The 15,935-nt window shown below is 51.3% G+C and overlaps 1 protein-coding gene across 2 annotated transcripts in view; it reads right to left on the bottom strand.

Moving 5' to 3' along the window:
• Positions 1–11,904, bottom strand: part of LOC144936080 (endothelin-converting enzyme 1-like) — a 56,208-nt gene extending 44,304 nt beyond the window's left edge. The window contains exon 1 of one of the 2 annotated variants that reach the window (XM_078862907.1): positions 10,908–11,904. In XM_078862907.1, coding sequence (XP_078719033.1) covers positions 10,908–11,039 — 132 coding nt within the window. In that variant the 5' untranslated portion in view covers positions 11,040–11,904. Of the gene's footprint in view, positions 1–10,886 lie in introns of both variants that reach the window. The other variant, XM_078862906.1, reaches the window with a different exon arrangement.
• Positions 11,905–15,935: the final 4,031 nt, after the last annotated feature.

The raw sequence follows: 15,935 nt of genomic DNA, 5'->3' as shown, positions 1-15,935 counted from the left end.
ATTACATCACGGGTTTATTTAACGTCGGCTGTGAAGCGGACGGTGTAAAGTATCGCGGTCAATACACAACCACAGTAATAACCAGGGTGGCCACTGGATTCGAACCGCAAACCTCAACAACAAGCGGTGAGCACGCTCCCGCTGGGCCGCGTCACCGCCCATTGAACTCGACTCATCGAATCTCGATGGGAGGCAATGTTCTGCAGGCTTAATAAACGCGCTTGTCGCTCCACGTGGAACCCGGGTCTCCTGCGGGGAGACGCTTCTCTTGTTTCTGGATGCACGGAAGCACGCAGTGTCCACGAGGTGCCGCTGGGCTAACGCGTGGCCCCGTTCGGGCGCGGGTGGGGCCCTCGGACATGGAGGCACGTGCCACGCAGGCAAAGACAAACCGCGTTTCCACCACCACCGCCACCACCGCGGCAAGCTATGCCGCCGCAGTGATGTCGCTGTGTAATTCCCATCGAGTCATTTGCAGGTGACTTTTTTCGGCACTGGGATGTTTTGGCCAATACCAGTAAGTTACGATGTATGTTTGTTTAGCTCTGGGAGGAAACTGCAGAACCTGGAGGAATCCCACGCAGAACAGGGAGATAGAAAACATACAAACTGCAGAGAGGTACCCGAGTCGGGCATCTAGCCAGGCCCTTCTTCTTCTAATAATAATGTTGACAGCTGCTAAAGCGCCGTAACGTGGCACAGCATTACAAGGGCGCTGACGAGCGTTACCCCTAGGCCACTCTGCTGGAATCTACAGTAAGTAAAACCACTTTCACGGTGGCCAAATCTCGAGCTGACAATGGAGGCTGAAAGAGTGAAGATGCTGGAGATATTTTCCGCAGTCAGAAAGTGATGACAACGATGATGATGATATCATGATGCCTTTCCACTGCCACGGGTTCCGTGTGTGACATCTCATCGGGTCACGCATCGTGCGGCCTAGATCACAAGCCAAGCTTGGGATTTGCTTGTACTGAATCAACTGTGGCGCCGATGGTTTGTGTAAAAATACTTTAACGTTTTAGAGATAAATATAAAGAGTCATTGTCTGCTGATCTATTTATTTTCAACGCCACAACAACCACAACGCGAAAAATGATTTTGTGTCGTGTTTTGAAAGCGTCTTCCTCTTTGGTCACGAGTTGAGGAAAATAAATATATAAGTCTAGAAGGGAAATTACCAAAAAAAAAACCCCACGCCAGTTTGAACAAAGCAAGCATACGATTAAGAAACCCAAGGTTTCTTACGACAGCAGCAGTCGGCATCATCAATTGCAGTTTATTCCACAAATTGATAACCAAGCCACTTACTTTAAAGAAAGTGGAGTAAATGTATGCGGTGTTCTTTCAACACATTCCAGGAACACGTGCTTTGTGCAAACGCGCTTGCTCAGCACACCCCGAGAGCTGCATGTGGCCTTCTGCTGCTGCTGCCGCCGCGACTGCTGACGGAGCAGCACTCACGACTCGGTGCGGGCCACTCACCGTCACGCGCCACAGCAACACTGCTGTTTTACAGTTCTCATCGAATTACCCCCACGGCACCCTTTCCATCCAGGTTTGTTTGTATGTTGCACGTTCTTGAGCAGAAGCCACGGAGTAGAGAATGGCGGCAGGTGCCCCAATCCGGCCTCTGACGGGACTGGAACCCGCAAAGGTGGAGGCACAGATCCCACCGAGCCGCCCGTCGCGTTGCGAACGCTGAAACGAGCCCTACGCAGAACCTCACGCAGAGACTCACACAGAGTCTCTCTGTGTGCAGAGACTCACTCAGAGACTCACACAGAGACTCACTCAGTCTCACACAGAGACTCACTCAGAGACTCACTCAGAGTCTCACACAGAGTCTCACACAGAGACTCACTCAGAGTCTCACACAGAGACTCACTCAGAGACTCACTCAGAGTCTCACACAGAGACTCACACAAGAGTCTCACTCAGAGACTCACTCACTCAGAGACTCACGCAGAGTCTCACACCAAGCCGGCAGGCTCAGCTACGACCAAGCTCATGGAGATGGAACTCGGCATGTACATTCAAATTTCTGGAGGAAAACAAATCCAAGGGTGTTTATCTTTGGGAATTACAAAACCGGGTGGGGGTTTTTGCCAGTAAATGTTTTCTCACCCTCAAACTGCATAAACCTGCGTAAGTCGTACAATTGAAATGGTATAATACAATATCCCATTCAAAAAGAGTGGATTGCCCTCGGGGGGGGTAGCTGGAGCTGCTGCCGGAAGCTCACGGCACCAGTTGAGCACAAAAACAACAACCCACTTACTTGCCCCATCACGAAGCTTAGCAACTGCTGCAGCCGCACACCCTGTGACACCCCCTCCCACACCACCACTCATGTGACTGCTGACTTCACCAGGCTGGCAGCAGGCACCTGCTCCGCCTCCACGGCAGGCACGTGCTTGTTGCTTTGTTTTCTAAATGTCAAAAGGTCCGAAAGAGGCGTTGGTGCTCATCTTCTGTCCACAGCCCGAATCCGGTGGTGGGAATTCCACCATCGATTCTTAGAATCCTGGGGTCCAGGCTAGTTTGCTTTAATTGCTCTATTTCCAAGCGAGCGGTAAAATTATAATGAAACATTTTGACAGCGAAAGAATAATAAAATGAAGTTACAACCCTCCGGCAAATCCACCGTGGGATGAAGGTCGTCTCAGCGCATGCAGAACCGCAGACACGTGACAACCTTCTGCGGTTTAGACAGAGGCCTTGGGGAATCATGCGCCACGCCTGTTAGCCACACAAGTTGTAGACACTGGGATTGGTGGAATTAACCCAGGTAATGGGAAGACCCGACCTGCGCATGTTAAGACGATTCACAGAAGAATCTGTTCCCGCAAATTACAGGGATCGTGGCGAGAGGACCAAGCACACGGGGAGAGATCCACTGTGCACTTAAACACTAAGGCCTTTGCACCACTGAATAATAGCCAACCATGATAATTACCATGATAATAATCATGGTTGGCTACGTACGGTGCGAAAGAAGTTCAACAAAGTTTAGCACGTAGGCTTTCGCGACGAATATTATCCATAATAGCGGTTTTTGAGTTAGATGGAATAAATATGAATGTGTCCAACACACCGGTTAGTGCTGCACTAGTAACGAATTGTCACGTTTTGTTTACGTGACGAACCTTACTATTGGCCGTGTCGGGAGGTGGCGGGTTTAATGACACATTCATACTCACGTGATCTAACCCAAAAACCTCGATTGTGGAAGTTCAGCAAACATACATACACCACCACCCACGTTGGTGGCAGTGGGGTAAACACGTGCCCCCCCCCTCCCTCCCATTGGGTTCCACCCGACCGGGCGCGACTCCACTCATCCCAACGTTCGTAATAATAAACGATGCTTTTGTCTTGCGTAGATTATCGAGTCGTTCCTGCAGAATGCACCTCATCACGGCGCTGAGCAAGTGGTAAGCGTGGAGGAGCGAGGAGCCACAGGCGAGTGGGAAGGCAGGAGCCAGGCACAAGCTCTGCGGTCTTCAGTGCATTCAAACATTTTCCGCAAAATTAATGAGCGTTTATAACATGTGGGAGAAACCCCACGAGTGTGAGGGGGAAACACGCTATCCCATACAGGCGGAGATTAGTCCACACATTTGGAGCAGAAGATGGCAGCTTTCACGCGGCGCACACTGTTAGGTGAGAAATCACGACTAATGCCGTCAACACGGTGACCGAACATCGATCACACGGTGTAACAGTTATTTATTTATTTTTTGTTCCCGGGTAGTGTTAATTCCTAATTGCTTATGCCTCAAAAGTACAGAAAATAGCTATTATTCCCCACAAACTTTGCTTTTGTGACCAGAACAGTGATATTTTGAAATTTACCTATTTTCCAGAACATTCCAGATAGATTCAGTGCTGAGTAAACTTGGAGTAACTTCTAGAACATTCTAGAACTTTCCAGTAATATAAATAGTAGTATAAATACAGGGGCCTTAAGCCCACCAGTTCACTTTAGTTCCAGCTGCCTAAGTGGCTACATATCTGTATTTTTCTGAGATGGCATCAAGAGGCTGCAAGCATCCGGTGGACGCATTTTGCTATGTCTGCGGGCAATTTATCAAAACAAAAGCGAAAAAAGTACTCTGTTTAAGCATCTGCGAATATGTGTGAGGCCTACAAGACATATTTCGGCATGCCTGTCGGAGATCAAAAGGTACATTTCAAAACATCACTGTCCTGGTCACAAAAGCAAAGTTTGTGGGGAATAATAGCCATTTTCTATACTTTTGAGGCATAAGCAATTAGGAAATAACACTTACTACCCAGGAACAAAAATGTGTTACAAAGTGTCATCAATCTCCCGGTCTCCAGAGCAACAACACAAGCCACGCAGTGCACGACTGTGGTCACCCAGAACAGACCGATCAACGTAGAACGAAGCAATGCGATACAACTCCACCGCTCCTGACGCAGTTATCTGGGCTTGACCACTTGACTGTGACATTGCAGTCGTTGATCTGCATCTAAATCAGCAGCCGTGTGGAAAAACAAGAAGTCTGCACGAAGCTGTACTGCCCTTCCCAAGCGGCCCTCTCCTTTTCCCTCCATCCTCCCGGCTCTCTCCACGCAGACGGCTGCCCCCACCCCCCGCCTGCCTCCTCCCACGCTCACCCTTCACTCTTCCGACGACGGGCACGTTATCCTCCACCCACTCGCTGGGCCTCCGGCCCCGCCAGGTCACTGTTTTCTGTCTGCGAGACAGCCCCTGTCCCTTCCCCGCAGAAGTCAAAAGAGTTCCTCAGCAAGTTCAGGCACGCGTCTCACCGTCCCGAGCACGAGGTCGTTACATCATTTGCTAAAAAAACAGGGTAGTGCCCCAAATAAAACTTCGTGTTATTTGTACAAGCGCCTGTTCGGGTTCCAGGTCTGAGCACACCTGAGCGCACAACGTTCAGCTGACACCAGTTTCCCTCGCTTTGTGCACACAAAGCGAAATCGTGCAGCATGGACCATCAGTCACACAATCCACAACGCACCAGATATAGCTGCCTGCCGAGCAGCGCACACAGTACACACAGTACACACGCAATCTTGCCCACGTTCGACCGCGTAGCCGCATGCGAGTTAACTCAAATCGCATAATGTAGTGAATTTGGGGTAGAAATAGGTTAGCCGCATACACGCAAAACTGCACAAACCGAACCCGCAAAAAGCGAGGAAATATCCCGTCTCTCTCCTGGCCCTGGTGTCTGAGACCTGGCAGGTGACTCCTCTCCCACCCACGAACCCAAACCTCAACCACCCCAACAACAACCGCCATTCGCCACCAAGTGGCAGTGACATCACCACGGAGCTTGGGACAGACGATCTGCACCACGAGGGACGAAGAGGTGTGGAAGGCCCGCTGCAGGCCAGTCACCTCAGTCAGAATGACTGAGGTGACTGGCAGATGCACCACCAACTTGCTGCGTTTTATCAGCCCGGAGCTCCGCTCGTTGTTGTGAGCGTCGCTCCTCTGCCCTCAGTTGTTGTTGGAGGGCGACTGCCTCCAACTGCCCAGCAGCAGCGTCCTTCACGAGCCTCCGCTCACTCATCCACCCACCCCTCACCTATCAACTCATGCATATCCCTTGTCGAGGTTCTGTCACAAGCTATTATGAATACAACAGGTTTACTGATCGTAAAAAAAAGTTTAATTGCACTTCCTCTATTTGACAATACTGTACCTTTCTCCTCCAAATGCATCGTGTGTAGTCTTAACATGTGATGCCGAAAACTCTTGGATGATAACAAAGGCATTGTTCAACAAACCAACTTTGCTCCTATTTGCTTTGAGCCCCACTTTGCCGTTTTCTTTCAATTATTTGATTATGTTCTGTCGTTCATTTCCATTGGATGTCATCGTAACCACATCAGCAAATATGAAATTGTTAATGTGTTACCCATTTTGTGGAAGGCTAAACAGTGCAACCAGTGCACTGAACGATTGGAGTTGTCTTTCAGAGGGGCACGGCTGAAATGAAGAGGAGAGTGAGTGTACCGAGAACAACCACTGCCAACAGACCGGAACCACAGAGATGGAATGCAGAGGTGGATGAGAGCAGGGGTGTGGTGCTGATGTCACCTGAGTGCACAAACAACGTGTGGGGAGCGGTGGTGTAGCGGTTAGCGCGCTGCGCTATGAACCCAGCGACCCGTGTTCGATTCTCGCTCACGGCCAACCCCGGTGACGTTGATCTGAACCGGTCCTGGGCCTCGCCTAGGTCGACTCAGCCTCAAATGAGTAGATGGTGCAGTGTGTAAACATCGCCACTGGGGAGACAAAGGCGGTCGGGCGTGGTGCTGGCCACCCACCTCCTCGTATACCGTTCTGGCCTTCATAGGTGTTCACTAACAGCACTTGCCCCTACAGCCTGTTAAGGCTATACGGGGGAACTTCGTCTTTGGTGCCGATGTCAACCTCAACCCGGCCACGAGAAGTGACGCAGCAATGCGCCTGATAGAAGAACGCGATCGATCGGTGCAAACTACGACTCACGCGGATCAGAATGTGGACATGAACATAGACCATGGACCACAATCTGAAAAGCGTGTGAAGAAGCACGGGCAATGCGGCGGGAATGGTGGGACGAAATCATGTCGTGTGCAGGAGCTCTATGAGTTATCAACTTATCACGAAATTATGGCGAAGGCTTGGGGAGGATTTCTTCCAGTTTGGGTTTCTCCTACTTCTCTGAAGACACGTTTGGAGAGGTAGGATTGAAAAATGGACACAAGGTAGGGGAAGATAAGAGGGAGGAGGCAAGGTAGAAGGAACGCAGGAATGGGGTCAGGGGGGAAGTAGGGCGAGTTTTGTAAATTACCATGAAGAGCTTAGATGAAGATGTGAGGGTCACAACAACAACACACCCACTCACCACACTGCAGGTCACAACAACAACAACACACCCACTCACCACACTGCAGATCACAACAACAACACACCCACTCAGATCACAACAACAACACACCCACTCACCACACAGCAGGTCGCAACAACACACCTACTCACCACACTGCAGGTCACAACAACACACTCACCCACTCACCACACTGCAGATCACAACAACAACACACCCACTCACCACACTGCAGTTCACAACAACACACTCACCCACTCACCACACTGCAGGTCACAACAACACACTCACCCACTCACCACACTGCAGGTCACAACAACACACTCACCCCTACACTCACCACACTGCAGGTCACAACAACACACTCACCCACTCACCACACTGCAGGTCACAACACTCTCACCCACTCACCACACTGCAGGTCACAACAACTCACTCACCCACTCACCACACTGCAGGTCACAACAACTCACTCACCCACTCACCACACTGCAAGTCACAACAACACACTCACCCACTCACCACACCGCAGGTCACAACAACACACTCACCCCTACACTCACCACACTGCAGGTCACAACAACACACTCACCCACTCACCACACTGCAGGTCACAACAACACACTCACCCACTCACCACACCGCAGGTCACAACAACACACTCACCCCTACACTCACCACACTGCAGGTCACAACAACACACTCACCCCTACACACACCACACTGCAGGTCACAACAACACACTCACCCCTACACTCACCACACTGCAGGTCACAGCAACTCACTCACCCACTCACCACACTGCAGGTCACAACAACACACTCACCCCTACACTCACCACACTGCAGGTCACAGCAACTCACTCACTGCAGGTCACCTCGCTTGTCTGCCTCTTCCCCTGCACTGCTCAACTTTAGAATTCCCCCGCAGTGTCTCTTTTCCCAAGTTCCTAAGACCTCGCTCAATGCAAGACACGTGTCAGCTCTTATCTATTACAGCTTTAATTGTGCTGTTTGTTGCTGGACACTTGACGTGTTGGGCCACTGTACCTGCGTTCCGCACCCGTGGTTTAAGAGATTGTCGATGTGATGTGAGGAGGGTCCCCGTGCGTTTGGGGTCCGTGGGAGCGGTGGTGCAACGGTTAGCGCGCCGCTCTCTACGAACCCGGCGACCCGAGTTCGATTCCCACTCACGGCCAGCGCCAGTGATGAGTATCTGAACCGGTCATGGGCCTCCCCTATGTCGACCCGGCCTCAAATGAGTACCTGGCGCGGTGTGTAAACATCGCCACTGGGGAGACAAAGGCCGCCGGGCGTGGTGCTGGCCACCCACCCCCCTCGTGTGCCACAGTGCCGGCCTTCATAGGTGCTGCTCGCTGACAGCACTTGCCCCAAGTCTGTTACAGGCTACACGGGGCAGCTTTGTCTGTGGGGTGCGTGGTTTGCTGCTGGGACCCCCACTTGAGCCCGATCAGGGACCCCCCCCCCCCAACAAGTTCACTTCCCAAGTAGCCCCCCATGCTGAACACGACCCGGGCACACGACCCACACACAGCTCCCTCTCTGGGTGACGAGGGGGTACGTGCCGGGTCCCTCTCCTACTGTACGGGTCCCTCTGCTACTGTACAGGTCCCTCTGCTACTGTACGGGTCCCTCTGCTACTGTACGGGCCCCTCTGCTACTGTACGGGTCCCTCTGCTACTGTACGGGCCCCTCTGCTACTGTACGGGTCCCTCTGCTATTGTACGGGTCCCTCTGCTACTGTACGGGTCCCTCTGCTACTGTACGGGTCCCTCTGCTACTGTACGGGTCCCTCTGCTACTGTACGGGTCCCTCTGCTACTGTACGGGTCCACACTGCCCCCCACACCCCCACAGTGTCCACGCCGCCTCCTGCAGCAGCGGCAGCGCCAATTAACTCGGGCAGGACCCTCCCCTCCTGAGACACGAGAGTCGCGAGACTCAGTGAGGCCCTCCGTGGGTGCACACAAGGCACGATTAAAACACACACACAGACACACAGGCACTGTCTTGTTGTTGTTGTTGATCTGTGTGTCTGTGTTGTTGATCTGTGTGTGTCTGTGTTGTTGTTGATCTGTGTGTCTGTGTTGTTGTTGATCTGTGTGTGTCTGTGTTGTTGTTGTTGATCTGTGTGTGTCTGTGTTGTTGATCTGTGTGTGTCTGTGTTGTTGTTGTTGATCTGTGTATGTCTGTGTTGTTGTTGATCTGTGTGTGTCTGTGTTGTTGTTGATCTGTGTGTGTCTGTGTTGTTGTTGTTGATCTGTGTGTGTCTGTGTTGTTGTTGTTGATCTGTGTGTGTCTGTGTTGTTGTTGTTGATCTGTGTGTGTCTGTGTTGTTGTTGTTGATCTGTGTGTGTCTGTGTTGTTGTTGATCTGTGTGTGTCTGTGTTGTTGTTGATCTGTGTGTGTCTGTGTTGTTGTTGATCTGTGTGTGTCTGTGTTGTTGTTGTTGATCTGTGTGTGTCTGTGTTGTTGATCTGTGTGTGTCTGTGTTGTTGTTGATCTGTGTGTGTATCTGTGTTGTTGTTGATCTGTGTGTGTGTCTATGTTGTTGTTGATATGTGTGTGTCTGTGTTGTTGATCTGTGTGTGTGTCGTCTCTGTGTCTGTGTTGTTGATGTTGATCTGTGTGTCTGTCGTCTCTGTGTCTGTGTTGTTGTTGTTGATCTGTGTGTCTGTCGTCTCTGTGTCTGTGTTGTTGTTGATCTGTGTGTGTATCTGTGTTGTTGTTGATCTGTGTGTGTGTCTGTGTTGTTGATCTGTGTGTCTGTCATCTCTGTGTCTGTGTTGTTGTTGTTGTTGATCTGTGTGTGTGTCGTCTCTCTGTGTTGTTGATCTGTGTGTGTGTCGTCTCTGTGTCTGTGTTGTTGTTGTTGATCTGTGTCGTGAACAGTCCCCGTCTCAACAGTCGGACGGATTCTTGTCTTTGTGTGCTGTGTGTTGTTTTTGTGTTGATGTGTGTGGTGTTATTGTGTTAGTGTGTCTTGTTATTGTGTTGATGTGTGTTGATGTGTGGTGTTATTGTGTTGGTGTGTGTGTTGGTATTGTGTTATTGTGTTGATGTGTGTGTTGTGTTGGTGTGGCACAAGCGTCGTGGTGACGTCACCGCCACTTAGTGGCGAATGGCGGTTGTTGTTGTTGTGTGTTGTTATGTTGTTATTGTGTTGATGTGTGTTGTGTTGGTGTGTGTTGTTATTGTGTTGGTGTGTGTGTTGTTATTGTCTTGATGTGTGTTGTTAATGCGTTGGTGTGTGTGTTGTTATGTGTGTTGATATTGTGTTATTGTGTTGGTGTGTGTGTTGATGTGTGTGTTATTGTGTTGGTGTGTGTTGTTATTGTGTTGGTGTGTTCATGTGTGTTGTTATTGTGTTGGTGTGTTCATGTGTGTTGTTATTGTGTTGGTGTGTGTTGTTATTGTTGTGTTGATGTGTGTTGGTGTGTGTTGATGTGCGTGTTATTTTGTTGGTGTGTGTTGGTGTGTGTTGTTTATTGTGTTGGTGCCGGCCAACCACCCACCCCTCGTGCGCCGTGCCGGCCTCTACCTCTATCGGTGCTACTCACTCACAGCGCTCGCCCCAACAGTCTGGTGAGAATATTTATATCGGGGATGTCTTTGTTGTTCTGCATGGATTGCTGTGTGTGTAGATCTGTGTTGCTGTGTGTGTGTTGCTGTGTATTGCTCTGTATGTGTTGCTGTGTGTGTAGATCTGTGTTGCTGTGTGTGTTGTGTGTGTGTGTAGATCTGTTGCTGTGTGTGTTGCTGTGTGTTGTGTGTGTGTAGATCTGTGTTGCTGTGTCTATTGCTGTGTGTGTTGCTGTGTGTTGTGTGTGTGTGTAGATCTGTGTTGATGTGTGTTGCTGTGTGTGTGTAGATCTGTGTTGCTGTGTCTGTTACTGTGTGTGGTGTTGCTGTGTGTGTTGCTGTGTGTGTTGTGTGTGTATGTGTTGCTGTATGTGTGTGTTGATCTGTGTTGTTGTTGCGGATGCTCGTACCCGAGAATACGGGCCTCTCACCGCAGGCCCCGCCAGGTCGCTTCGCCTCTCCTCCTCCTCCTCGTCCCCCTCCTCCCCCTCCTCGTCGTCGTCGTCCATCGTGAGGGGCCTCTCATCCAACTCCTCGTGGGCTGCCCTGCGGAACGGATCCATGGCGCGCTGCCTCTTTGTGTCTGCGTGCGCCTTGTCTCTGTCTTGTCTCTCTCTGTCTCTCTGTGTGTGTCTGTGTGTGCGTCTTGTTTGTCTCTCTGTCTTGTCTCTCTCTGTGATTTGTCTGTCTCTCTGTGTGTCTCTGTGTGTCTTGTCTGTCTGTGTCTCTCTGCGTCTGTCTCTCTCTGTCTGTCTCTGTGCGTGTGTGTCTTGTGTCTCTGTGTCTTGTCTCTCTCTCTGTGTGTCTCTCTGTCTTGTCTCTCTGTGCCTTGTCTGTCTGTTTTTGTGTGTCTCTGTCTTGTCTCTCTGTGTCTTGTCTGTCTGTTTTTGTGTGTGTCTCTGTCTTGTATCTGTGCGTGCGGCTGCCCCGTATCCCCCGACTCGTGTCTCTGGGTGCTGCGCTCTGTGCTGCTTCTGCGCCTCCAGGAATCGCGAGGCGACTGCTGCTGCTGCTGTCACAGAGAGCTGCTGCTACAGCTGACTGCTGCTGCTGTCAGAGAGCTGCTGCTACAGCTGACTGCTGCTGTCACAGAGAGCTGCTGCTACAGCTGACTGCTGCTGCTGTCACAGAGAGCTGCTACAGCTGACTGCTGCTGCTGTCACAGAGAGCTGCTACAGCTGACTGCTGCTGCTGTCACAGAGAGCTGCTGCTACAGCTGACTGCTGCTGTCACAGAGAGCTGCTGCTACAGCTGACTGCTGCTGCTGTCAGAGAGCTGCTGCTACAGCTGACTGCTGCTGTCACAGAGAGCTGCTGCTACAGCTGACTGCTGCTGCTGTCACAGAGAGCTGCTACAGCTGACTGCTGCTGCTGTCACAGAGAGCGGCAGAAGCAGCAGCGGCGGTGCAGTTTTGTGACCCCGCGTTGGGGGCGCGGGCCGGGGGCCAGAGGAGGGGGAACCCGGAGTGGACTCACGCCAAGAGGGGGGGGGGGGACCCGGAGTGGAATCACGCCTAGAGGGGGGGGGGACCGGGAGTGGACTCACGCCTAGAGGGGGGACCCGGAGTGGACTCACACCTGGGGGGGGGGGGGACATGGAGTGGACTGACGCCTAGAGGGGGGGGGGACGTGGAGTGGACTCACGCCACGGGGACTGGGCACGGTGTTTGTTTGCTGCGTTCGATCCTTTCAGGCAGTTGTGGTTCGTAACCTGGGGTGCGTGCATCCCCTGGGGTGTGCGGGGCATGGCCAGATTGTTTACGAAGGAAAAAATTATCGAAACACAAATTAAGCACGGGCACGTAAGTACAACTACTTTGTTTCATCATACCCTACGTATTTATTAACATTGTACTTTGAGAACCAAAGTGGTGCAAGGCTGCAGTAAAGGTTAAGAAACTACTGCTCTAATCTTGACTGAAAGCTTTCGTGACTGGGGGAATTCATATTCTTGGGTCTTTCGGTAAAGTCACGTAGATAGGTTGAAAGAAAATAACAAAAAACTACGACGTTTCTATCGCAACACAAGCGGTCGTCTTCAGGAAAAGAGGGGTTCGCTTCCAAGGCAAACTGTTTATAAAGGTTTGAAATGGGCGTAGCCTAAATGTCAGCAGCCAATGATAATGTCAGTGGTGGGTAACCAACCCGACGGTGGTTGGTTTTCCACCAATCAGAGGGCTGCCAGGTGAAAATTATCATGTTAAAGAGACATGAGCATGTTAATGGCAGAACGCAGAGCCGCAGCCAAGGGGTCGGCACGCGAAGTGACTGTGGAAGTGCAAGGTTTGAAATGGGCGTAAAGCACAACTAACATCGGAAGGTAGTAGGATGGGAACATCATAGCCAATTATGACTTAAACTGGTTAATAACGTCCTTCCAATGATTGCTCAATTTGTACCCATCCTCTCGGTTGAAATTGTGTCTTTTTATGTATATGGATGGCTTCATGAAGGAATCTTTGTTGATAGCCAGTGGGCTTGCAAAGTACCTGCGTCTTAGGGAAATCAATTTCGTGTGAGCCCACCACGTTAAAACAATGATCAGCTACGGCCGAGGTATTAGTCCTACCATGTTTCAGATCTGCCTTATGTTCACGAACACGGTCCGAGACATGTCGCTTTGTTTCCCCAATGTAACTACTGCCGCAGACACAGCTTAGTTTGTAGATGCCGGGGTATTTCATGTCAGGGATCACATCCTTCACAGATGGGATCACATCACGAATGTTATGTACTGTGTTAAATCGAACCTAAGTCTTGTTTGCTCATGATTTTGGAAATATTTTTTATGACCCCTGCTATGTATGGCAAGGTGATGGTATTGATTGAGGCCTCAGATGGTTATTTCCCAACGGTTGGGGCGATAGCTTTACGGATCGTGTAGTCTGAATATCCATTCTTCTTGAGGGCTTGGTGTACGTGCTCCAGTTCACTGGCTAGGTGATGACGGTCGGAAATACATCGCCTTTACACTGACATCTGCTGCTGTCACTTCTCCCAATGCTAAACGGATCATGTTCAGGGCTCGCCTAGCCCTGATCTCAGAGAGAATAATATCGGTACAAACTGAGCAATCATTGGAAGGACGTTATCAACCAGTTTAAGTCATAATTGGCTATGATGTTCCCATCCTACCACCTTCCGATGTTAGTTGTGCTTCATGCCCATTTCAAACCTTGCACTTCCACAGTCACTTCGCGTGCCGACCCCTTGGCTGCGGCTCTGCGTTCTGCCATTAACATGATAATCTCTGTTTAATATGATAATTTTCACCCTGGCAGCCCTCTGTCGAGTTGGCTGCCCACCACTCACATTGTCATTGGCTGCTGACATTTGGGCTACGCGCATTTCAACCCCTTAAACAGTTTGCCTTGGAAGCGAACCCCCCTTTTCCTGAAGACGACCGCTTGTGTTGCGATCGAAACGTCGTAGTTTTTTGTAATTTTTTGTTATTTTATTTGAACCTATCTACGTGACTTTACCGAAAGACCCAAGAATATTTACTGCTCTAATGTTTGTTTCATTTTAAACCAATACGTGACACCTGCGTTTAACATGCATGTTTAATTTCGAGCAACATATTGCACAATCGTTCAATTGCGTAACGATTTTGTAATACATTGCCAATAATGAAACATGCTACATGTACTGTATATATGTGAGTATATTGGTGCAAATTAAACTAACTTTTGGGATCAAACTATACTATCGATCATGCCATAGAGAGGGGGAGGGGTGGGTGGCCAACACCACACCCGGCCGCTTTTGTCTCCCCAGTGCTGATGTATCACACATCGTACCCGCTTGAGGCTGAGTCCACCTAAGTCAAGGGTCGTGAGCAGGAATCAAAAACTCGGTCCGTCGAGTTTGTATCGTGGTGCCGCGCTAACCACTGGGCCACCACACAGATCATCCGTGCGCCTCTGGCAGTGTCGAATGGGGTTTGCGTAGCACCCAGGTCCTTTTGCCTATAAACGTCTGGGATCGTTTCAAGCAAGTTATGGCTGCTGATGAGAGATACTGAATGTAGAAACCGGTCTAGAGTTTGCTTGCGGTGAACTAATGGTGCTTACGTTATGTACAGTATGTGTAAAATATGCTTTTTACTTGGAGGGACAGTAGACGCATATTGTCTGCTTCGTTATTGAACGTGTAGAGGTGTAATTGTGTATGGGCGCGGATGGCTAACAAACACAAGGGGCGTGGTTAGGGCCGTACACAGAGGAGGTGCTCACACCGACGTCCGCACCTGCATCCCCCACGGGCCCCTCCCGGGGGCCGAGTACTATAAAAGGTGGTGAGCCGGAGTGCTCGAGGTCGGAGTATCAGCTTTAACCAGCGAAGACTGAAGACCAGCTAGCATAGGCCCCGGAGCTCCCCTGGCTCGCTGTCCTTGTCAGGGCCGACCAGGGCAAGCCGGTGGCGTGGCCCCGAGAGCCCAGACTCAGGGTGCCGGGATCCCAGCTTGACCAGGGCTGGGATAGGTAGCCTCCCTTAGCTCCGTAGTGGAGGACTTGGGCTTAGGTTAGCGGGGTTAGATGTTGTGTCTCCCTGTTAGCTGAGTAAAGGGGACGTTAACCCCTTAAGTACTGTGTGTACCCGCTACTGTACACAAGTTGGTGTTAATAAATAAGTGTGCCTCCGATCCCGTCGTCAAGCCTCCTGAATACTTACTACATCTGGTGTCAGAAGTAAAACGTTCAACGATGGACACACGAGGGACAACACGTACCAGGGAGTCGGAGATGGAGGACACCGCGGCCGAATCGCCACCAGAGATGGCCGAGGTCGGATCGGAGCAGCCGGGGCCGAGTACACCCGCGCTGCTACGACAGGAAAGGGGGGATGCGTCGGCCGAGGGACTTCGGCTGGCTCACTCCCGCCTGGCGGAGCTGCTCTACGCTGTGGCCGCCGCGTTGGAAGAGATCACGCGGCTGGGGGCTGGAGGGGCTGCGCGGGACGACGACAGCAGCCGACGCGCGGCGACAGTTCCCGCCACCCCAACGCGGCTCGCGGTTAAATTTCCCGCCGTCACTACAGTGCGAGCAGAGGGCGGGGCCGGCCCGCGTCAGGTGACTGCTGAGGGCCAAGCACGAGCCGTGACATCATCAACACCGGCCAGCGCGTCAACAACAGAGCGACCGGCGATGCCATGCTCGCAGCCCGCCCACACTGTAACGTCTGCTGGGAACGACGGAGCGCGATCCGCAGCCACGGACGTCGCGTTACAGCAGCGACTACCGCCTCTCAAAGAATTCGTGGGCGCGGACGGAGACTGGGGCGGCTTCAAAAGGCGGTTCATCGCTCATCAAGAGATGGCGAACTGGATGGACGCCGAAGCACTACGCGCGCTGCCGGCGATGCTGGACAACGACGCCCTGGCTACTCTCACCTCGGCGCCTAAGGAAAAGCGCGCCACGCTGCACTTGGCGCTGCAGCTGCTGTCAGCTGTCTATGGCC

The sequence above is a fragment of the Lampetra fluviatilis genome, chromosome 15 (assembly GCF_964198595.1).
Source record: "Lampetra fluviatilis chromosome 15, kcLamFluv1.1, whole genome shotgun sequence".
Taxonomy (NCBI): Eukaryota; Metazoa; Chordata; class Hyperoartia; order Petromyzontiformes; family Petromyzontidae; genus Lampetra; species Lampetra fluviatilis.
This window is presented reverse-complemented; position numbering and strand designations above follow the sequence as displayed.